The 25,743-nt window shown below is 37.4% G+C and overlaps 1 protein-coding gene across 1 annotated transcript in view; it reads left to right on the forward strand.

The window, feature by feature from the left end:
* tbc1d19 (TBC1 domain family, member 19) overlaps positions 1–15,144 on the forward strand; it is a 28,854-nt gene extending 13,710 nt beyond the window's left edge. The window contains exons 12-21 of the mRNA XM_056258920.1: positions 1,894–1,968; positions 5,154–5,216; positions 6,566–6,650; positions 6,742–6,786; positions 6,980–7,012; positions 7,092–7,201; positions 7,296–7,387; positions 9,706–9,821; positions 10,027–10,097; positions 14,954–15,144. Of these exons, the coding sequence (XP_056114895.1) occupies positions 1,894–1,968; positions 5,154–5,216; positions 6,566–6,650; positions 6,742–6,786; positions 6,980–7,012; positions 7,092–7,201; positions 7,296–7,387; positions 9,706–9,821; positions 10,027–10,097; positions 14,954–15,028 (765 nt within the window). The 3' untranslated portion in view covers positions 15,029–15,144. The remainder of the gene's footprint in view (positions 1–1,893; positions 1,969–5,153; positions 5,217–6,565; positions 6,651–6,741; positions 6,787–6,979; positions 7,013–7,091; positions 7,202–7,295; positions 7,388–9,705; positions 9,822–10,026; positions 10,098–14,953) is intronic.
* The last annotated feature ends 10,599 nt before the right edge of the window (positions 15,145–25,743 follow it).

Genomic DNA, 25,743 nt, shown 5'->3' on the forward strand with positions numbered 1-25,743 from the left:
AACTCTGTTAACAAACAGAGCACTTCTGTGAGGTAGCTTGAACAATCAAGTAATAAATAACATAAAATCTTCACTTTTGGACTTTAGTGCAACAGTAAATATAGAAAAAGTCTAATATAAAAACAAATAGCACCTCAACTTAAAATACCCGGCAGGCATGTAAACAAAAAATAAAAATGTTTTAAAAGTGTATAAAAAAATAATGAGAATATATATATATATACATTAGGGGTGTAACAGTTCACAAAATTTGCGGTTCGATACGATACAGCAAAAAGAAAGAAATGCCGGAGAAATTTCCTATTTATTAAAAGAAAAACTATTTTTAAATAAGTTTGAGTTTTCCTACATCTTGAAACTTTCAGGTTTATAAATGGGGGTAATCTTTGAAGGATGAACAAATAATGTTTTGGTTAATCACATTAAAAATAACATTTAAATATATATTTATATAATATTTGAGTTTTGAAGTGCAACATTAAATCCATGTTCATTCACGGCACAATGTTTCTCCTGCCTGGTTCCCACGTCAGCGCTGTTTGATCTAATAGAGATCTACGGTTAATAACGGAGAAATGTGAATGCTTCTCACTAGATCTCGCAGCGATGTTATTATACATCAGTGGCGAATTCAAATGTTTTCTTCACTGGATCTCTTAGCGCAGTGTCGCTTGATCTCGCGCTGCACAGATGTTGCTGGTCCGAACTGATAATGGTCCGTTAAGCACAATGAGTAGCGCAGTTTCGTTCCGCTTTCATTACGTTTGCCATTTGATGTTGCGCAGCGATGTGGTGGTCGCGCCAGCGCGGATTTTGTCTGCAGGAAAAATGGTTCTAGGAATCGTTCGGTTTGTATGCGTACCGAACCGGAAGCCTCGTACCGAAATGGTTCAATTATTACGAATACCGTTACACCCCTAATTTACATATATCCGAGTCCTGATCGGGAGGTAACGTCCGATTCCGATCGAGTCTGAAACCACGTGATCGGGCCCGATTTCCGATCGCGTGATCGGATCGGGACATCCCTAATCCCTTTAAAGGGATAGTTCACCCTAAAATGAAAATTAAGTCATAATTTACCCACCCTGGTGTTGTACTAATGTAGAATGCCCTTCTTTCTTTTAAGAACCACAGGGAATTGGAAAAAAAATGTCCCGCTCGCGCTTATCCATATAATGGCAGTGAATACTGCATCTGCTATCAGCATCAAGCTTTTTAAAAAATATGCAAAAAAAGTGAAGAAAGTAAATGGATATTGTATTTCTATTACATGTCTTGTTTTTGTTGATCTTGATTTCTCACAACTTCTGTGCTTTTTCTAAACTAGACTGAGTGAACTGCGGCGCTAATAGTGTTTCACAAACGCATACATCATGCATCTGTGCACAGACCAACGGCCAAGGTCAAGAATTTTGTTAGATAATACATTAAATAATTTATTATCTTTGGTTTTTTATCATTTATTATAATTTATTATCTAATTTATTATCTAGGGTTTGGTGATAATTTAATACATTAAATTATCACCAAACCCTATCGTATACCTTGTTATATATTGCATGGGATCATTCCTTGATACATTTTTTTTTTTTTTTTTTTTACTGCCATGTATTATTGTGACATTTAATTTTTGAGCCAGACATTTTCTGCTGGAGGGTCCCACTGAGAGCATAACATGATTGAGTGATTGAAAGCGATCCTATTAATATGCTGCTTACAATAGCAATTTAATTAGTTAATTGGTTAGTATAATTAATTTAGCTGTAATGACTTGGGGTAGTTTGATCTCTGTATAGGTGCTTCTTTGTCCATTATGTATTAGTTAATCTAATTCAACTGACTGAGATAAATTCACTTTGTCAGTTCTTTTGTTTTTATTTCATTAAACAGGTCATAACACATTATGAACAGCTGAAGGCCAGAGTCATAAATCACGGCCTGCTTGTGGACAACCTAATATATAAGGTACATTTACAATGCAGTTTATTTGATAGAAATGGTTTTGCATGCTCCATTTATTCTCTTGAAATTTCCTCGAATAGGTTTTGACCAAATAGAGTAACAGTTCTGAAAGACTCATTTCTTCCAAGATCAAGTTTTCCATATGTGCTTTAAAGGAAAAGTTAACTTCAAAATGAAAATTCGGTCATCATTTACTCGCCCTCAAGTCAGGGCTCCAGACTAACTTTTCCACTGGTTGCACTGGTGCTACCAACTTTCTCAGTTGGTCGCACCAGCATATGATTTGGTCGCACCTTTTTTTTTTTTTTTGCTACATGCCATGGGATTAATCAATGCATGCTGATGAATAGTGGTTTTAATGGACCAAGGCTAGCAAAGGCTTTCTGGGTTGCAGCAGAAATACCTGTAATATATTAATTATCATTGCCAAATTTCAGGATTTTCATGGATTTTGGACAGTAATTTTAATCTGTAATTTTAAGCATTTTACATTTGAATTATATACAATCTATCTATTTACATTTGAATCATATTCTATCTATCTATCTATCTATCTATCTATCTATCTATCTATCTATCTATCTATCTATCTATCTATCTATCTATCTATCTATCTATCTATCTATCTATCTATCTATCTATCTATCTATCTATCATCATCTTTCTATCTTTTAAAAATCATTAAACATACATTTTAAAAGATTAGAGTAGCTATTATAATAAACTGATACAGATTTTTCGTTATCAAAGTTTATAGTTGTAACAAAAAGCAGAAATCTCACACTCCAATTACCTTCTGCATTTTATAATAATTATGAGAGTAATCGCTCAACAGAGGAAAATATAACCGCTGAAAAGACGTAGGAGGAAGGGGCTCTGTGTTTCGTGAGACCATTTTTATCATTTTTATTTGCCTTAATTCGTGAATTCGTAATTGGCGCGTTTCACCATCAGTGTGCAATGCGCGTGACGTCTACGTTCGTCAATAAATAAACTGCACGTGTCTTGCGGAAGAACATTGTAGACGGAACTTCTCTCCGTTAATGTCTATGGCGAGTCACGCAGGCACTGGGCTACTCCGCAGCGGAGACGAACCCGGGATAAAATAGTCCGAATATAAACACTTATTATAGGCGTACCGTAGTGATTCAGAATAAGTCAAAAACACGATTTGGAAAATGGATTCATGATGTAGCCTACTCGTTCATTTTGAACATAATTTACGGACTGCAGCAGCTGATACAACGGCGTTCTGTTGCTCAAGCGTCCACTCGCACAAATGCGACCACTTAACATTTTAACTCGCACATTCTCAAAAAATGGTCGCATATGCGACCAATTTGGTCGCAGTCTGGAACCTTGAAGTTGTTTCAAACCTGTATGAATGTCTTTCTTCTGCGGAACACAAAGGAAGATATTTTGAAGAATGTCGGTAACCAAACAGTTGATGGTCCCATTGACTTCCAGAGTAGGAAAAAAAAATACCAATGAAGTCAATGGGGTCCATCAACTGTGTGGTTACCGTCATTCTTCAAAATATCTTCCTTTGTGTTCAGCAGAAGAAAGAAATTCATACAGGTTAGAAACAACTTGAGGGTGAGTAAATTATGACAGCATTTTCATTTTGAAGTCAACTAATCCTTTAAGGCCAGTACATACCACACCGAAGCCAAAGATCTAGCGGCAATGAAAGCCGATGGTGATGTCGGCTCACGTCAGCTGCGTCTGGGCAAAAAGTGGCTTTTGAACATACTGCAAATAGAGATGATGATAATAACTGTTTTTCTTCTTGTGCGCTGGTTTTCAAAGCTGAACAGCCAATCAGAATGATCTCTTTGTCTTTTCCCAACGGCCCGACGCCAATTCACCTTTGGCTAAGCCACACCCTAGAATGTAGATTGACCAATCACAGCGCAGCCAAGAACGAGCTCCCACAGAGCTGGGTAGGTCTCTATTCACTTCTATAATCGTTATTACAAAGCAAACGGACTACGCGAGCATAACGTTGTATTTATTAGCAGCGTGAGCTACACTTGTCAGGATTTGACTTCGGTTTTGGGAAGGGAAAAAAACGCACACCCCCCTCCAACCTCTCTGGGAAACGCGTATCTGTGTTACAAATGCACAACGTTTATCCATATTTTTGATAAAACTACGATGGTAACAGCCTGCCGAGACCAAAAATATGAGACGCCTGTGTTAAAGGTAATGGAGCGCTGTGAAAAAGTGTCGGACTCAAGTGAGATTTTCAAGTGTCCCACTTTTTGCCCAACACTTTTTCACAGCGCTCCATTACCTTTAACACAGGCGTCTCATATTTTTGGTCTCGGCAGGCTGTTACCGTCGTAGTTTTATCAAAAATATGGATAAACGTTGTGCATTTGTAACACAGATACGCGTTTCCCAGAGAGGTTGGAGGGGGGTGTGCGTTTTTTTCCCTTCCCAAAACCGAAGTCAAATCCTGACAAGTGTAGCTCACGCTGCTAATAAATACAACGTTATGCTCGCGTAGTCCGTTTGCTTTGTAATAACGATTATAGAAGTGAATAGAGACCTACCCAGCTTTGCATGAACAGTGTTGCTCCTTGATATTGTCAGTCCCAGCCTCCGTCTCAATTAGTAGGATATGCGGTGGTTCATTTTTTGACTGTGACCGGTATGCTTTTGCCTCTATTTGGATGCCTTGTTGTTCCTTGCGTTTCACCTGTATGTCATGAACGTATGCTTTCGAACGTATTGCAGCCCATTTTGCCTACTTCTATCGGACACTTTATTTGCTGCTTTATAAGAGTTTGATACAATTTCAGCAGGAAGAGCTGTCACAGCATAAGCCATGTTGATACCAGAGCCTAGATGAAGTTTGTTTGTCGGACGTAGCAACAGTAACTAAGGGGGGCGGGGCTTAGCCAAAGGCGAATTCAACATGCTCAATCGACCGGACTAAAGCCAATGCAGGTCCGATTAAAGCCGTAGTGCGAAACACACCGCAAAACTAGCCTGAGAGATGCTAAATGACTGCCTGACGGCCAACCGCTGTTTTGGTGTGTCTCGGCCCTAAGTGATAAACAGATATAATGGCAAGAGGATTGTAGTTTTTTGTCTGCAGTGTATTACATATTAAAAACTGTACAATTTTACCACACCTAGTGTACCCGTTTCTGGATAAAATGCCTGCTTTTTCTCCTCAGGATGTGAAGCTCACTGCAAGTAATGACGATTACTACTTTGTGTTTGAGGACTATTTATATCAGGTGGGTGAATGCATGTCACTGTCAGTGTAACACACTCACAATGCAAACTTTCAATCACTTATGAGAATTTTTCTCTGTGAATCATAAACAAGCTCTGATAATCAAAGAAGTAAAACAGTTTCCCAAGTTCTTTTGGACATGACATTGATAGAGGTCTTTGTACACGTTTCACTGTAGACTAAACTATTGTGAGAAAGTTACTCATGCAAACCAATGTTCTTTCACTTCAAATACCAATATCTGGATAGATACAGATATGACTGGGTTGTGTAGTCTCACAGATAGTCCTCTCTATTCATAGGGAATGGATAAGTCATTTCTTATTATAGGAGCATTAAAAAATGTCCACTGCTTGATATTCACTTTCACCACAAAATCATATTCAAGTTTAATTTGCTGGTTTATTTTTTCCCATAAAATAGTAAAACGCGCTGAGATACCCTTTTTTAGATATCATAGTATATAATGTATATAGTATATATGGAATATAAGTACTAAGTACATGTAGTTAATTACTATTACTTAGGACTTAATTGTATAATTGCACTGTCACACAGACATCTTAAAATAAGATGAGATTTAAGAGAGATTTTCAAAGTTGCTGTTCACTTGTTTCATTAGCTGGTATCCTTTGGACAACCATCAATGTGCTTCGTTCCTAATTTTTGCTGAAATATACAAAAGATATGGCCAGTGTTTGGGCTTCACAGGAGTACATTGTGTCTTCACTATGGAACGGTAATATGAGTTGCAGGTGTGAGGTGATAAAGGAGCCAGGCTGCTTGTAAATATTGGTTTAGTGTGAAATCTCTGGGTCGTTCAGACACAGGGTGGTCATGTTTTTGTTAGAGAGGTGAATTTTGGGAAAAAATAAGGTGAAAGGGTTCATAATTACTATTCAATCCAATAGTAGCAATTGGGAGTGTTGATATTCAAGTGTTGATATGCAAGAGAGAACAGATATTCAAACTCTAAAGGTGCTGTCACATTAGGGAAATGTAGGCTAACGAAAGGTAAATTGTATATTGTCAATAGTGTAGTGATGTATGAAGCACAGTTCACACAGAAGTCCCTTCAAACCACACCGAGATACTTTCAAACCAAGCAGATAAAAGTCTGCTGATTTTTAAAGGTTTGATGTTTTTAAAACAAATTGCATTTCCATTATGAGAAAAGTAATAAAAGAGAAAGAACATGCTTGACCTCAGCAGGCTGAAACCCTAAAGTGGCACTTCAAATGTAACTGAACCAGGAAATAAGCAATTTACCAAAGATACAAAGTGTGTTTTGCAATAGTAATCCTTATCTGTTTGTGTCGCCAATTATTTGTCGACTGTTTTTCTCCACAGGTCTTGCTGTGTTTTTCTCGAGACACTGCAGTCCTTGAGCATTTCAACTACAACAGCGCTTCGCCTCCTAAATCTTGCGTCCAAAGTAATGTCTTTGAATGTTTATCTTTGCTGCAAAGTTCTGATTGATATCTTCCTTAGTTTCTATTCAGTCTATAAAGTTGTCTCTTTCTCAGGCAAGTCTGGCTCAGAGCAGTGTGCTGTGGTTTACCCCCCAAATGGTGAGAAAAAAGCTTCTACAAGTATTTCAATAATAGCATATCCCAGCATGCACCATGTATTGGTTCATTTGTTGAATTCTCTGAAACCGGCACCAGTGCATTTATTAGATAATTTATTAGTTTGGCAGTATTATACAACAATTTTGTAATAACGGTAATCAGTATAACAGAATAGGACATCTCTGTACCGTAGGTGTCATCCCATTTCATGGCTTCTCGATGTACGGTGAGTATGAAGAATAAAGCACATAGCCTCAAATTGCAAAATCTGTTTTCTAAGCAAGCATCTGCATCCTGTGTTGCAGTTGCCCCTCTGTGTTTCTTATATAATGAGCCATCTAAGCTGTACAGTGTGTTTAGGGAGATGTATATTCGCTATTTCTTCAGATTACACTCGATCTCCTCACATCCGTCTGTAAGTATCTGTGTGTGACGTAACACGATTGATCGGTTTGCTTAGGATGATGGTTGTGTCTGAGCTCAGCTGTATGTGTATGTGTGTTTGTTAGGGTATAGTGTCTCTGTGCTTGCAGTTTGAGAGGTTACTGCAGACTCATCTTCCTCAACTGTTCTACCATCTACGAGAGATTGGAGCCCAACCGTGAGTTCACAATGCAGATTACTAAACTCATTGATTTTTTTTTTAAGTGCATCTTGTATAATGTATAACAACATTAGTGCTGTCAAAGCGATTAATCGCATCAAATATAGATGTTTTTTAATGTACTAATTTAATTTAAGTCCCTTTATGCTCAACAAGCTTGCATTTATTTGATCAAAAATACAGAAATAACTAATAATAGTAATGTTATAACAAAAATGGCAACATTAAAAATAGTAATGTCTTAGAAAATTTAATACGGTAAATTTAGTATAGTACGGTACCGTACACACAAACGCGTATATATATATATATATATATATTTATATTTATATATATATATATTTATACACACACACACACACGCATATAATATATTTACAAACTTCTATGTTTGATGTGATTAATCACAAATAATCGATTTGTTTTTGACAGCACTAAAATAAATATATGAAAATGTGTCTTTATTCTTGTTTATTGGTTATTTGTCATTTATTCAATAGTCATGTTTCTCCTAAGCAGTTTATTTCTTTAATTTTTTCTTTTCTTTTCTTTTTTTCTTTAAGTTTTTATTACAGTAATTAATTATAACATTTCCTTACATTTGGATGGTACCTGGAATCTTAGTCAAGGCATTCAACAATTGGGTATATTGGCTAAAAATAAATAAATAAAACAAATAAATAAATAAAAAACAGCAAAACATATTTTGTGAAACAGATATTACATCCAAAATTATAAGAAAAAGAAAAAAAGGGACATAAAAGTCATCAATAGTAACAATAAAGTATGTTGCAAGGCAATGTCAGCCAACCCAATATTACAGCTTTTTTTGTAAATTCAGTAAGCTATATAGTTATATGTTTATTACTCTGCCTGTAGTTTGGGTACCAGATCCGATCCGTTTAAAAAAAAAAAGTATTAACTATATACAAAAGAAAACACTTGAGGATGATGCATTTTAATCCAGAGGTACTCTCATTCCCAATATGGGTATTTATTTTTATTTTTATTCCTATCATTACTTCTTTCATTCCTCATATCCTTCGTATCTCTTATTCATTAATTCTTAAGATTTCCCTTCTTTTCTAAAAAAGATTGTATGGGTAAGGGTTCCATGAATATACTCTCTCTAAACTCTTATGGATTTCTTGCCAATATTTTTGAACTTTAGAGCATTCCCAGAATATATGGCTATGATTGGCTTCATTCGAACCGCACATTCTCCAGCAGATTGCATTTTTGCTTTGATATCTCTTCTGCTCAGGAGTGAGGAAAAATCTAGTGACATTTTTCCAGCCAAATTCTCTCCAGGTTGAGGAATGTGTCGTCTTCCACTGTGATTTAAGTATATTTGCCCAATCTTCCTCTAGGATTTCCAAATTTCCTTCCATTTCCCATTTATTGTTAATGTATTGGGTATTTTCTAATTTTCTGTCTTGTAGACTTTTGTACAATTTTGTAATTATTTTAGTCATGTCCCCCGTTTTATAAATTGAAATAAACATTGTGAGAATATTGTTTTCCTTGTCTTTATATTCCCTTATAATATTTTCCATTTTATGTCTTATTTGTAAGTACCTATGAAAATCCTTAAGCAGTTTATTTGTTTTATATATTTTTTTAATCTAATTTGATTTTGAGTCCACATCCTTAAAAAATACACTATCATTTGATTGGTAATAAAATAACAACATTAACTATTAAAGTTCTGTGCAAAACGTTCTGCCGGATGAGGAGTAAAAACAAAAGCAAATGTCATAGATTTATAATGAAAGATAGAATAAAGCCTTATTTAGGGACCACCAGAACTTAAACACCTTAGGGACTACATAGCAATGGGCTAAAATCCACACAAAACCCCTGCAGAGCAACATCCTAAAATACTTAGTAACTGTAGCAACAGGATAAACCCCCTAGAACAACAGGCTAAAAACCCTCTGCAACTGCATAGCAATACATTAAAAACACCTGAAACCTACTAGAAACTGCATTTTTTTCTAATAATGTTAAAATCTAGTTCTAATTTATTATCATTTACATGTGTAAATGTTCATTAAGTCCTCATTTATTATACACACAAGCTCAAAGCTTATGTTACTCGAGTATCCAGCTGAAATGAAGAACGGTTGTCAAGTCACTTTAGTAAAACGCTGTTGTATTATAACAGTGTATAGCTCCATCTATTGGCTGAATTATGTGAACACAAGTCACTCCTCAACATCTGTGAAAGAAAAGAACAGAATTGTAATAAAATTGTACAGATCTACACTGTATGATTTGGTATCTCATTATGCGTGTGTGTGTATCTTTCTTAGGCTGCGTATTGCCTTTAAGTGGATAGTCCGAGCCTTCTCAGGATACCTGTCCACTGACCAGCTCCTGTTGTTATGGGACCGTATCCTAGGATACGGATCTTTAGAGATAGTGGCAGGTAGGTCGATATATCCTAATGTGTTACCTTTTGCCAGCTATTGTGAGCATGAATAAATAAATAAATAAATAATCCCAGTGCTTAGGATGTGTTAAACTGTTTTTAATTTACATTAATTTGTTGGTGCACTCTTAAATTAGAAAGGGCCAGTCAGTTACATGGCGTACACACATTTTCCTGGAAGATGACTGTCCCTTTTTTTCAGTCCTGGCCGCTGCAGTCTTTGCCTTCCGAGCTGAAAACCTAATGGAAGTGACATCACTGGCATCAGCTGAGGTTATCTCTTGCAAGCGAGTTTGTGTGTGTGTGCTTTGTGTGTGTTTGTGTTTGTGTGTTTCTGTGTGTATGTTTGTGTGTGAGTGTTAAGGACTACAGAAATAGTGTCTTCACTCGCAGCCAACACTAGTAACCCAGTCCACCCAAGGCACATGTTTTAAAATCGCTGGGATAACACTTTTAAAAGTGGACCAAGTACCCCACACCCAGCTTTAAAATGTTTAGACTATATGATGTCAAATGTGTTGGAAACTTTAGCATTCACAGTTAACATCAACACTGTGTGTGTGTGTGTGTGTGCATGTCTTGTGTCTTTGTGAGCATAACAGTTTAAATTTCATTACTTGGAGGGATATTTTGGGTTCTGTTAAGTTAAGCTCAATTTACAGCATTTGTGGCATTATGTTGATTTATATATGTATATATATATATGCAAAAATCTAAGTTACAGTGAGGCACTTACAATGGAAGTAAATGGGGCCCATCTGTAAACATTCTCACCATTTTAATAGTATAGCCACAAGTTGTAAGAAGTATAGCCCAGTTTCACAGACAGGGCTTAGATTAAGCCAGGATTAGGCCTTAGTTTATTTAGGACATTAAAGTAGCTTTTTCAAACATGCACATCAGCTTCTTCAGACAAAACAATGGCACTGACATATTTTAAGATTTCAGTGCAAGTTGCTTTCAGTTAAAACCGCTCAAACGTGAATTTTAGTCTGGGATTAGCTTCAGCCTTGTCTGTGAGACCGGGGGTATGAGTGTTAACATGATTCTAGTGATGAAAAAAAAAAAACACTTGCTAACATTTTCTGTGTAAAGTTATTTCCAATTATATACCTTTTTTGCCATGAAATGCAATAAATCCCAAAACCCTAGAAAAACTGTTAATTGATGATCTAAAGCACTTTAAAGTGTGAGTCACATTTACCGTTGTTCTTTGAATTTCTCAGGGGTGAAATTCGGTCGTTTCAATAGGAACCCACACATTTGGGAATTTTGCATGAGGGTGAAATATTATGTAGATTTTGCAACGGGTTCAAGTTAGTCACATGAACCAACCGAAAGCTGCTTGATTTGAAAGGAGTGTGCTTCATACATCGCTACACTATTGACAATAGACGATGGAAAAATGATGCTCATGTGACCACACATTTACAGCTCAGATTAAAACTAGGGGTGTACCGATACCCTCATGTCACGATTCAATATATATATATATATATTGCGATACTCCAAGAAATATGGTAAAAAAGGTTAACAAAAACTGTACTGTTTATTTAAAATGCTAAATGTGGTATTACATTGGGGGTGTAAATTAATAGGCTTGGACTTTGGTAAACCAATGCACAGGGCAATGGTGACACCAGAATAAAAATATTCATGAATCATGATTCTGAAGCTGAAAATACAGAATTATTTTAGACGAATATGCTTGCACTCTGTCACTGACTAGATATATTTAAAATAATGTAGGCCACTTTTTTATTGGTTACATAAGACTGATTGGCATGATCAGGACCCACAAATATCCCCCCATTGCATTATTATACATTATATTCAACCTTATATATAGTAGTTTAATGTTGTACTGACACTAAAACTCTTTTTTTCTCACACTGTAATAATACACAAATACAGATTGTCACTATCCACGATACATATTGTTGCATTTTTGTATTCTGACACTATATGGTTACACCCCTAAATAATACACAAGTTTTAATCGAAAAATTAATGTAAGTATAAACTTCACATTTCTGCTTTTAAATCCTCCAAAAATTGGCCCCTTCACTTCCTTTGAAAGTGCCTGACTGCGATTCCACGGTCACTAACATTCTACGGATGCTGCAACAGTCGTTATATGCCGTCACACTCTGCGCTGTCTTTAAAAAATAAAATAAAACATAAATTCAACATATAACAAATAATAATAAAAAAATTCAAAATGTAAAAATTTTAAAATTTGTAAAAAATCTCCACTTTACTGCAAAAATGTTGCGTTCTTTTAATTCAGAGGTCATGCTGTGGCACATCGATCTTCTATTGGTCACAAGTCTTCACATGATATGAATTCGCAGACCAGATTATATATTTTTGACATATCTATTTTAAAATGCAAAAGTATTTTTTTTTTAAAAGAAAATTTCTACGTCCAACTTTTGTTGAAGCATCCATGGCCATTAAGAGGGCCGCGCTGTCGGATGCAGTCCCATGCATTTGCTTGATTGACAGCTGTAGTAAAAGTGCATCTGACCTGCTTTCGTTAATTCTGGCTGTAACCCGCAGTGACGCACGGGCCCGGGCCCCAAAACGCTGTGAAGATGCTGCTGGACAGTATCTGCTTGCTTATGTACCACCTGGCCTCTACTGGAGAAAGTATCATAACACGTTGTATTTTTAGAGTCCAAGCCTGGTCATGAAACATTAGAGGAGACGTGTTAACCTGATAGGGGACTCTAAATTTATTTGCTTCCAATTCCATAAGGACCGAAGCTTGAGAACTTGAAGGCCCCCGCCCCAAACGGCTCCTTTGAGACGGATGCACTCTTAGCACCTTCCAAGCTCTTGAGTCACATCGGTGCAGGTCACCAGACGCCATTTTGTGAAATTGGATTGGCAGTTATGTGTTCTATGTCCAAAGTGACATCTGAATGCATGCTTCTCTCATGAATATTTACAGTAGCTGTGTTTACGTGGGCAGTTTTGTTTCAGATGACAACGAACGTAGGGTTTACATGGCTGGTAAATAAAGTCATTCGGTTCATGTGCGTGTTTTAGTGCTGTCAAACGATTAAAATATTTAATCGTGATTAATCGCATTAATGTCATAGTTAACAATTGATCGCAAATTTTTATCTATTCTAAATGTCTCTTGATTTCCTTTTGTCCCATTATTTTTTCTCATTTTAATGCTCTTATCAACATGGAAAAGTGGATCGGCTTGCTTTGTGCAAATGTTTTTTATTGAAAACAACATTGGCATATACTGTTCAATTTCACACTAAAACATTCTCACTTGGAGCAAATAATCTCTCACACAATGTAACACTGTCCATCAATAAAAGGGTGAAAGAAATACTGACGATTGACGAGGGGCGGAGAATTCGCATCAGCTGTGTGTGTGCTTGGCCATCATCAAGTGGTATTTCAGACTGGACGTGCTGCGATGACGATAGCTCAGTTCACAACGACAAAACACACAGATCACTTTGGTCTTGTCAATGGAACCATTCGGCAACTTTTTTAAAGTAAACTTTCCATTCAGAATCTTATTGGCATCCATTTCGGCGTCTCGCGCTCGTCATCCACTCAAAATGTAACGTTAACCAACTATTTGGCCGGCTAGCAAGCCCAAACAAGTGTGTGCGGCGTGCCTGTTGTTTTGTTTCCGGTCTAGCTAGATCCGCTTGCGCTTTGGTCGACGAAGCAACAAAACGTCCTCGCGCAGCACAAGCCATTGAAATTAATGGGTTCCATAGCGTAGCGCCGCGCATGCCGCGTCCTGTTGCAAAAGCATGTGAAAAAAACTACAAAGTTTGCTAGGCCAAAAAGACCGTTAATCGCGCGATAAAAAAATTAACGCCGTTAAAATGGGTTTGCGTTAACGGCGTTAATAACGCGTTTAACTGACAGCCCTAGCGTGTTTACATGTCACAAGCTTTCAAATCAGAATTGATTTTTTGACATGCGCACATTTCACGAATATACAGAGTTTCCCGCTGTTTGCGCATAGTAACCATTTTCCGACATTGCTTATTTTCTTTGTTTTAAAAAGGAGACTTAATATTGATCTTTTTTTGGGTCCTAATTTAGGAAATAAACGAGCACGAGCTTTGTGCCGTGCTGCTTATATTTATCAAGCAGTAAAAACGCCTTTTCCCACGCCAAAAACAACCCGTCTGTGGAGTCCGAAACAAGGACTGATGGGACGTTGTCCTGCTCCACTTTACCGACTATGGGCCAGATTTACTAACAGCTTGCTCCAGCGCAAACCCTACTGTCAGGATTCACTTAATGATACCCAGTGAAAAATTTGCGCTGAAAAGGCGTGGACAGGGTTATTTTTGCGGCTGACCTTATTACAAATGCATTTGTTGGAGTTTCCCTTTCAGACAAAAATTTTTGGGAGAAGAGTATTTAAATGAATCATGCAAGGTGATTTACTAAAGATTGCGCTAGTCAATTTACTGGTATTTGTGCCATTATTTAACACCCACAAAATGCATGTCTTAAACCAGATGCTGATTTGCGCTGCTCTTGCTAGATTGATTTGGTCATTATGGAAATGATCCGGCTGTGTCTGTATTCTTTAATTTGCACGTCATCAGTTGATCACGCGCAGAACTTTCCACTCCCATCTGCGCTTTTATGGGATTGCAACCTCATGCTAATTTACCCTGTTTAGTAAATCTGGCCCTATGAGTGGAAGGATAATTTCAGAATGACATGACAGTCATCTATGACACTTCATTCAACAACAACAACAGCTCATTCCGTGCATCACACGTCATTGCACATGTGCAGTACTTTCCAGTTTCAGTTTTCAATCCGATCAAGTGTTTACATGTCCTCTCAATCGGATTAGAAAAAGGTTTAAACTAGTGCTGTCAAATCGATTAATCGCATCTAACATAAATGTGTTATATATATACACACACATACAGTATACACACATTTACAAACTTTTATGTTAGATGCGATTAATCGCGATTCATTGATTTGACAGCACCCGTTCGAATTAGATTTGAATCGAAACTAGCCCGAAACTAGCATACATCTACAGCAGCACTTATTACAGTGCATAGCCGGAAAGAGTCTTCGTTTTTCCAATTTCAGTTCTTTTCTTCTTGCAGGCTGTTCTTGCTGACCTCTCAACCCTGAAGGTGATGCCCTTGCTGCAGATCTTCCTCTTCGCCACTTCTGTCTGAGGAGCGATTTGTGTGTGTTGGTGGCTGGATGTTCCAGTCTGTTTGGATTTCATGTTGAGACTAAATGGATATTTAACCCACAAATGAAAATTCTGTCATTTTTTTACTCACCTTCATGTCATTCCAACGCATTCTCATCCTTTGGCGTCATATAGGTGACGCCATATGACATTTCATCGAAATCTTACGCACATGGCATCCTTTACCGTCAATATAACACGCACTGTTATGGGTAGGTTTAGGTCTGGGGTAGGGTACGGTTATGACGCCTTGGGATCTGCGTCTCATATTCACGCTAAACGATGCCATGTGCGTCGGATTTAGACGAGCGTCACCTGTATGACGCCTTGGGTTCTGCGTCTCATATTGACGCTAAAGGATGCCATGTGCGTAAGATTTCGACGATATGTACAAAGCGTCACATGTATGACGCCAAAGGATGAGAACGGGCTGGTCATTCCAAACCTGTATGACTGACCGCCTTTTGGGGAACTCAAAATAAGATATTTAGAACAATGTTGGTAACCAAACACGTTTGGCTCAAGTCATACAGGTCTGGAATGACATGAGGGTGATGCCAAAATAACAATTTACATTTTTGGGTGAAGTGCTCCTTTAAGTAGTAATATGGCTATAAAGCCACTTTCCTTTTCTCCAGACATAACCAATTCCTCTAACTTATCAACCCTCCCGTCTAACCGTCTTGCTCCATTCTGGTAACTGCCTCTCACAATCCATTGAATTCCAAAAGGATAAATTAAAGATCTGTCCTACTTTTATCCTTTTCCCACAGAAATGCATTTGATTACAGGAGTATACAAAATGCACCCCCCTATTTTAGGTTTCATTGCTTTCAATGCATAGTTTGAACTGTAATAGTGACACAAGGAAACAACAAGACTAGATATGTAAGTTTAATATATTCTCATTTATGAATGTTATAAATATGTTGATGCCATATTATCACTGCAAACCTAAGAGAATACTGTATGCAAAACTATGTTTTTGTTAATCTACGTTGTGCTTCGTGCAGCATAGCTAAATATCATGAATGAAAAATTCAATATGGTCTTCCATGATACTGAGGTTCATTTTGTAGGATATAGTTGTGGTGTAAGTTTTAAAGATTAGGCCTTGTGAGGATCTTTGGCATAGTGGAAGTCTTGAAATTATAATATATGCCATCTACTCCGGTTAAGTTACTCTGGTTAGGGCTTTGGCTTAGTGCCAGTGAATTTGGATAAGAACAACTATGAACATTAGTGTAATTTCCATGGATGACACACTGATTGAGATGCGTGTTTTGCCATTCATATTTACAAAATGGTTGTTTTGTGTGACTATTAATAAACCCAGAACTTGTTGCACTCCCTGACATGACCAAACATGTTATTGATTTATTTGAAAGGAAATGCAGGTCATTTTGAAGTCACACACCAAATGAATTGTGTTCTTTTGTTTTTATCATCTGTTTGTATTGAAAACGGGTGACACTTTACACATCTCTGCATGTGCAATAATGTAACATACTTTTAGCTTTTTTTATATATATATGAATTGAAACCTGTTTATGTTTAGTTATATTTTGATTGCTAAAATATATTAATATTGGTTTCTCTACAATGTAACATCACTTCTTGACAGTAGTAGATATTATTTATTTTGAAGCATTTTTCGGATGCAGATTCACAAGTTAAGAATTGCCTGAAATACATTTTAAAATGTTAATTCTTTCTTCAATAAAAGCTGTACATTCTACACAATCATTTTATGTTGTTATTAGTTATTATTTTACATTTCCCTACATTTCATATGCATGAATGGATTTTGTTTCAACCTCAGTAAACATTTCTTTATTTCAGTAATTCTATGTAACAGAATTATGAGTTACGTTATGTAAATGGGATTTTGTAATTGTATAAAAATGTACTTAAAATGCGCAAAATGTACTTCATGTGAAGTACGTTTTGTACAATTTAAATTTGTTTTCAGATAAATACATTTTTGTTAATAAGTTGCATTTTAAGCTAAATTAATAAATTTTGATATTTGTTGTGATGCATTTCATTTGACTAAAGAGCCTGTGCTTAAAGGAATAGTTCACCCAAAAAGGAAAATTAGCCCATGAATTACTCACCCTGAAGCCATCCAAGGTGTATATGACTTTCTTCTTTCAGACGAATGCAATCGGAGTTGTCCTGGCATTTCCAAGTTTTATAATGGCAGTGAATGGCCGTTTCTGTTTTGAAGTCCATAAAAGTGCATCCATCCATCATAAAAGTGCTCCACACGGCTCCGGGGGGTTAATAAAGGCATTCTAAAGCGAAGCGATGTGTTCGTGTAAGAAAAATATTAATATTTCAAACTTTATCGAGTAAAATGACACGCTTCCGGCAGACGGCCGTATGCCCAGCCCTGTTTGTTTGAACCGCGAGAGGCGTCAAAGCTTACGCTACTCCTACATCTTACATCATACATCGTCAAGTGTTACTCTTTTGGCATAAGTCGACTTTCGGAAGCTAGTTATTTTAGTCGATAAAGTTTTAAATATGGATATTTTTCTTACACGAACGCATCGCTTCACTTCAGAACCCCGCCGTGTGGAGCACTTTTATGATGGACAGATGTACTTTTATGGACCTCAAAACAGAAACGGCCATTCACTGCCATTATAAAGCTTGGAAGAGCCAGGACATTTTTTAATACAACTCGATTGTATTCGTCTGAAAGAATAATGTCATATATACTCCTAGGATGACTTGAGGGTAAATAAATAATGGGGTAATTTTCATTTTTGGGGGAACTATCCAAGCATGTCAAAAAACAATACCTAAAGTTACTTCAAAAGAATTTAAATCAGATTTTTTTAAATATACACTTTTTTGTGTACAATTCTTTAATAGCAATAACAACAAACACAAGATATAGAGATAAAATGAGAAGACTTGTCTTTGAAGAATCTGAAAGAATCTTAAAAACCATGGAAAACAACAAAATCTGAATATATACTAAGATAGAAGAAATAAAATTGGTACTACTTATTTCCATTTAGTTTTCATCAAAATATTGAAGTTGTAATCAGTGGTTTTGAAAAGTCAAAAAAAAAAAAAAAAAAAAGCATCCTTATGACAGAAGAAAAAGCATATTAAAAAATTGCCCATAATATGCTATTTTAAAGGTTCCTCCTTGTTTTGGAGGTCTCCTACAATAGGTATTCATGCATCCAAGGTAAAAAAAAACACTTGAAATTTTCTCATAATATACATTGCACATCACCACATTTCTCACAGTCTTAAAATGGTTTGTTCGGATTCAGTCTCTCTAAACCACTCCTTTCCACGAGCCTCCTCTGCTCTGATTGGTCTGCTGACCTGTCAGTTGTGATTGGTCCACAGCGATTGTCGGAAATGAAACACTCATTACCATATCTAAATTTCAGCTCCAGAGGCTTCCTCAGCTTTTGTATACACAGTGGTTTTATAGTGTCGGTCGTACAGTATCAGTTCGAGCCCGAGTCCTTTGGAAGTGAATGCAAAGTGGATTCGCAGCACAGAATGTCGAATACACAAACCAAACTCTGCTAGACCTCAGCTACAACTACAGTGTTTAAGGGCCGGTCAAAGTAGACGTTTGCGGGCTGCCAATGAAAAACATAAGCTGGCATTATGCAAATTTGTTACAAACCTACATGGTTTGTGCAAGAAGTGAGACTGGAATTACTGACGACTTGTTTCGGCAGTTCAGAACCTATCCTTTTTTTATCGTGCACTTTGATCTTTAAAACTTTGCAGACCTTTTACACTCACAAACAGCTATACACACTGCATGAAAGCAAGGTAACATTTGACAAAAGCATAATATGGGCACTTTACTTTAGAATAAAGTTGATATCAGTAATGCAATGGTAAAATCATGTGTTTATTTTGTAAAAGCTGTACAGTGAACTCAGCTCCATGAATGTCAGCATCATGCATGACTCAAGCTGACCCCAGCTTAGCAAACTCCAGCGACTCTCTGACATCTGCTCCATCTATCCGCCTGCCCCTCTCATTCCCTCTGCGCCTCGTATCAAATTATGCCACTCGTCCATTTTCTGCCCTGCTTTTCGCTCCCCGTTGCCTCACGCTGGTCTCGGTACATCTGCCACCTGTTTACACAGCTTCCCACGCCCTGTCCCATTATTACCGGACTTTCAGAGCACCCCTAGCGGTCCCTCAGTAAGTGCACCACAGCATTGCTTCTCGCTGAAACATTTCTTGTAGACAGGCACTATCACATTTCCACTGCGGGCACCTTTATATATTTAGACCCATGTAATAACTGCCCTCCTATCCTGCTAATACAGTTGAAACCTTTATGCAGGAAGTTAAATGAGCTCTTGTTGAGAGAATTCATTATATAGGCTATGTGTTTATTTGCAGTCCAACATGTCATCAATAAAAATACAAATTCATTCTTTATATCAAATGTAGACTTTAATATATTAGTACAATGATACATTATATGAAAGCATTTCCAAGCACAATGTGTGGTATTTACCATACAGCTACACTCATTCATGTTTTGTTAGTGTTTAGTTAATAATAATAATTCGTTACATTTATATAGCGCTTTTCTGGGTACTCAAAGCGCCTTCCATGGAAGGGGGAATCTCCTCAACCACCACCAATGTGCAGCATCCACCTGGACGAACGCCCACCACACGCCAGAACGCCCAACACACACCAGCTTATTGGTGGAGAGGAGACAGTGATGAAGCCAATCAGTATATGGGGATGATTAGGAGGCCATGATGGACAGAGGCCAAGGGGCAAATTTGGCCAGGATGCCGGGATTACACCCCTACTCTTTTTCGAAGGACATCCTATGATTTTTAATGACCACAGAGAGTCAGGACCTCAGTTTAACGTCTCATCCGAAGGACGGTGCTCTTTGAAAGTATAGTGTCCCCGTCACTTTACTGGGCCGTTAGGACCCACACAGACCACAGGGTGAGCGCCCCCTGCTGGCCTCACTAATACCTCTTCCAGCAGCAACCTGTTTTTCTCAGGACGTCTCCCTTCCAGGTACTGAACTGCTGAGCTTCAGTGGGCAACCAGTCCTGGGCTACAGGGTGATATGGCTGCTGGCTGCGCTTGGAAGTATAGGCCCAGTGGTATCAGTGGTTTTAAACTTTATACTGACAAGTGCCTGGATGCATGAAGTTTAACTAATTGCTTCCTTTACATTAAATCTGTTTGTTTGTCTTTTGTTGTGTTCCTCTTTCTTTGTCTTCTACAACATGCATTCATATGAAAGACATTCTTGGATTCATTCCTACAAATTTTTTTGTGTATTGTTGATTTGGTTCATGCTGCTATTGGCTGGGTTGTCATGATTTGTTTCATCCTTCCAGCAGATACTGCTTGTCTTAGACATTTTTTTGTCAATTGATTGTCTAATACTATTATGTTTTAGTTTGGAAACGCATCTTTTTCTCTCCGTTTTGGCCTTCCATCCACACTGAGACGTCGTTTTTAGCAACGAAAACGAAGCTTTTTGAAAACGCTGTTTTCGAGTTGTGTGGACTGTGAAAACGTGGGTATTTAAAAACGATGATGTAAGTTTAGTCATATTGAACCCATATTCATGTTTACATAGGTATTGTGTCTGTTATTCACTTTCACACAGTTGCTAAAATATGTTACTTTGCACACTCTTCATATCACAGTCCTGCAAAGATGACAGAAAATGTACTCGCATTTGCAGTCCTGCAGCAAAACATGAGAGCAGTTGCGTTTTCTTTTAGACCAAACATAATGACTGAGTGTGACTTGGACGCATCAGTGAATGGTAAGATATTTTGCTAAATAAAATGATCCTGCCAGAAGAATTGGGTGACAACTTGATTATCTCTTGTTCTGTCTGCATCATCTCAGTGAGCTTTTATGAGGGTTGTAGCATCTAGACCAATTAGACACACACAAATTATTCATTATATTTAAAGGGGTCATATAATGGTACATGCACTTTTACAAGTTGATTGTAGTGAAATGTGTGTTGGCAGTGCCTGTACACAAACATCATATAATGATAAAAATCCATCCAGTGTTTTTGTTTTAATCTCCTTATATGTTTTCCCCTGCCTCAAATTGAGCCGTTCGTTTTTGTGACGTCAATAAAACGGACGCCCCTCCCGCGATTGTTGATTGACAGCCGGGTTTCAACACAGACCCGCCCTCGCTAGCTGTCAATCATAGTCTGCGCGGACCGGCGCGGTCATTGTTGATACGCTGGAGCACTGTCTATGAGCAGAATGGCGTCTAAGCGACTGTGGTGTTCTGTTCTTGGGTGTAATAACGAACACAGCAGTCATTTTAATGTTCCTAAATCCGAACCGCTGAAGACGCAGTGGCTGAGTTTGTTTTCGAAGGGAATATTCCCCACAAGCAACGTCAATGCTTTCATATTTGCGCGAATCATTTCACACACCAGACTGCTTATAAACGAGGAGGGTCAGTATAAAGCTGGTTTTGCTAAGAAGTACCAACTATTCGTGTTCCTGCTGAACCTCCAAAATAACTGAAGTGAGTGTATCGTTTTATTAATCTTTAATATTTATATTAATCTTTGCAAATCGCTAGATGCACGCTTCACAATGAATGCGTCTAAGGTTTACACTCAGGGTACATTACGGCATGTTTTCTATGTACGACGTTCTCAATATAATATATAATCCCACGTCTATACTGAACAACGCGTTATGGTATTGTGTTACAAACGGTGTACACAGAACAGAGAGGCGGGGTGAGCAAAGCTCATTATCATTTAAAGTCATATACACTGAAACGGCGTGCTGAAAACAAGAGCTGTTTTTGACCAGGTAAAATAAGTGTTTTCTTACAATACTAATGAGAATTTTTAATTAAAGTATATTACAAAGTTTTAATTTAGACTCTAAAGAATCATATTAGCTTGTACAAAAATGGCATTATATGACCCCTTTAATGAATAATCCAGCTGTCAGGATTCCACCAGCTTCACTCACTCCTCCCACTTGTTCACAGTCCCCTAAATTTTAATCACCATCGCCTGCACCTCATCAGTTCACCTCCCTATATATTCAACTCCTCTTCACATACTCATTGTATGGTCTCGTCTCTACATGACACTACCAACTATCACGCTACTTACCTGCAACTTACCCGCTACCTACCTGAGTTCCATCCATCGATCACCTGCTAACCTTCACACGGAAGTTCAGTCTCCAGTCTCTGGTCATCAGCCTGTTCCCAGTGACTCTCCATTCGCATCTGTAAACAAAGACTCTGGTTATCCTTCAGCTAAGTTCCATCCTGAATATCGTCTGCTTGCATACTCATCATATCTCTGTCTGGATCTGCAACCTGTAGATAAACACTATTTCACTTACCAGTCTGACTCCTGTTCCATCCATGACACCAGCAAACTCACTATCCCAACAAAGGTCTGTGAGACTTCCCCCAAATCAAGCCAACACACTCGGTTGTTACAGGACATAGTTTTACGACCCAAAAGAATGTGCAGGGAATTGTCTCCTAATTCTTGCTGAGAAGAAGAAATGAACCCTTTAAATTCTATATATTCTATATACTGTATATAACCATGTGATAAATGTCTTAACATGTATCTAATTTTCCATCTCATAATTTCCCTTTTATGTGTTTTGGCCTATGTCTTCATTCTCTCTTCTAAACTATTTTGGTCTGAAACATGACTTGCTATGGTTAACCAAAATCATATGTGTAGCATGTTTAGTCTCTATAAAATCCAATCTTCGTCCCCCATTTGTTAATTTACATTACATTTTGCTAACTTTATGACGCATTCGTATTATAAGAATCTTGAAGATTCTTTTTGTAAACACCCAATGAAATTAAACATTCAAATGCCCAGCTAGAAAACAAAGGGTCGTAAAGGGTTGTAAAAAACTCCCTCCAAAGGGGCAGCTTCGTATTGGCTCATGCACCTCCAGAGGGTGTGACATCTTCACGCTTTAAAAATAACTGATCAAGATCAGCTCTCTCTTTGTCCTCTTAGCCTTTTGCGCTCTTGGCCTCTGGCTCTCCTACTCTCTTGGTTCTTCTTGAGAAGTCCTAATGTGAAGATGATGCTGAACTAGAAGTCCCTCAAGGACTCCCAAGCTTGTGCCAAGCTGCGGCCTTGTCTTCCCATTCACCAAAGATCCTCTGACTCCCACTGGTTCTCTCTCATCAAGACCACATCAGCAAAGATCAACTGGAGCCTCAACAAATTGCATCAGGGCAGTTTAGTTCAAATGGGCGAGACATGAAAGTATCAAACTTAGTCTCATTATTTGATACATCAAGTATCCTTACCCCTTTTTAAGAAGGGTGTGTTAGAACTAAACTGATGGTTTGCTCAGGCTGTTGATCTGCTGAACATCAAACAATGCTATAACTTCTTGCTTTCCTGTATTCTGATTCAGCTCTCTTTCCCTTGGTAAACTGTATGCATGTATGTATGTGTATTTTAGAGTAGTTTAAATGTTTAGTCTAGTTAATAAAGTCTTTTTCATATCACACGTAAAGTTGTCCGTGTCTCAAGTTCATATCTGGAGTCACTAATCATAGATCTTGACTACTTGCTCTTAGTAGTACTTAGTAAGAAATACATTTCCCATGCCCCGAAAATGTACATTGCTATTAATTAATTAATAACCAAGATTGAATGTTCACGGGATGAACCGAGTAATTGGTTGTAATGTTAATGTAGCTACATCAAGTTAACCCGATTAACTGATCCAAATATTCATAATCAATTATAACAAGTTATTGATTATTAATTTATTATTAATATTCCATAGGGCTAGTTTGCTACAGGGTTATGTGCTGTGAGATTAATTTAGCATTTTCCAACATTTCAGTGTGGATGAGAAACTTTTGGAAAACGTTAGTGTGGTCGGAGAGTGTTTTGAAACTAAATCTATCCGGATTAATGTAGATGTACAGTATAGCTTTAAATTGATGGATGGCAGACATGCTGGTCCATACCATCACTATGGACTACGTTGTAGACTCTTATGTTGTGTCTACAGATATTGTGTCTACTCTTATGTTGTGTAGTTACACTAACATAGTGTCAATAACATTTTTAATTTAATACTTTTATTCAGCAAGGAGGCATTAAATGTATTTACGCTGACAACGTTTATGTTAAAAGATTTCTATTTCAAATAAATGCTGTTCTCTGAATAACAATAAAACAAATTGGAATAACTAACTGCATGAGTGTGCACACCCCAGAACTAATACTTTTATTTTGATTTTATTATGCCACTTTTTTGTTGTTGTTGCAAAAAAACGTTCCAGATTTGTTCAATTGTGAGGCAATCTCCTGTGCATGGCCAGGTAACTCCAGTTAACTCCAAACTTTTGAACAGTAGTGCAGACATATCACCCTGCAAAAACTAAATTCAGGGAGGAAGCAATGCCCTAATTCATGTGACGAAACAAAAGGGAAGGGTCTCAACGAAATCCAAATGCAAGTGATCACAGGAGACACATTTGAAATGCATGATAATACCAGGTGTAAATGACAGGGGCTTAGCCAACAGATGGGCCTGACAGGCAGGTCCGCCAACTATGATGATATGGCCCCCTAGTTATTGTGCAAATATTATATTTATTAAAGAATAAAATAAATAAAATGTGTTTTTGTATAATGCATGAGTTTGATTTACATCTTTGTTAGGCAATTAGGTGTTAGCTGAAGGCTACGTCTCAGGCATTTTGCACCTGTTCGTGTGTTATAATTCAGTTATAATTTGCAGTTGTGTGTTAGAAAATGTTAGAAAAACAGCAGTGATAATTAAGCAAAATTAAAATTACTGTTAAAAATTTGCATTGACGTGAAAGAGAATCCATCCTTCAGCCCGCAGGTAACTGCAACACTTTTCAATTTCAAGCCCAGGAGTCTTCGGCTCATTGTGTAATAGGTAAGCCGTTTGTTTTGAAAATCAGATGTTTTTTTTGTATGTGGATGGGTTGTAGCCAGGGCCTATAACTAACTTTTTGGCTGGTGATTTAAGAAAATTTACCAGCCATAATTTTTTTTTACCAGCCATGAAAAATAGATTAATCCTTATTAAAATTACAAAGTTATTCAGAGAAGTAAGTGATTATTCTGTCTTTTGTTGTTTGATTAACATTAAAAACACAGACAGCATCAGTAATATTAGGCTGCTGTCACTTTAAGACCTGCACGGATCCAATATACTAATACACATTTCTCAACTGTTTATGTTCACTTAAGCTAACAGACCATGTTTACGAGGATACTTGCCAAAACGAGCCTTTTGACATAATTTTGTTTGAACATGTCTGTTAAAGTGCAATAATATGTGAAAGAGAGCTCACTTCAGTATATGTGTGCTATTTGAGACGTGGCTTTCTGGGCGCACGTTTCGGTAACGAGTAACGAATTGAGTTCTCTTTCCCCTTTTTTTCAAGGCTTACACTTTCGTGATGATGCAGCTCTGGCGCATCAACTGTCCCGAGCATCTTTCAAGTTTGTTCACATTCATGTTCTCACAAAATTGCATTGTTAGAATTCATTAAAATGTTACCAGCCAACTGGCGATTGACACGGTTTCATATGCTTGCTCACCAACACCGATTTTTACTCGCATTTGGCTCTTGGCGAGTGTTAATTTTAGTTGTACCTAGTTGTAGCTA

This window comes from Rhinichthys klamathensis, unplaced genomic scaffold, assembly GCF_029890125.1.
Source record: "Rhinichthys klamathensis goyatoka isolate OS25496 unplaced genomic scaffold, OSU_Roscu_1.1 h1tg000161l_1, whole genome shotgun sequence".
Lineage (NCBI taxonomy): Eukaryota > Metazoa > Chordata > Actinopteri > Cypriniformes > Leuciscidae > Rhinichthys > Rhinichthys klamathensis.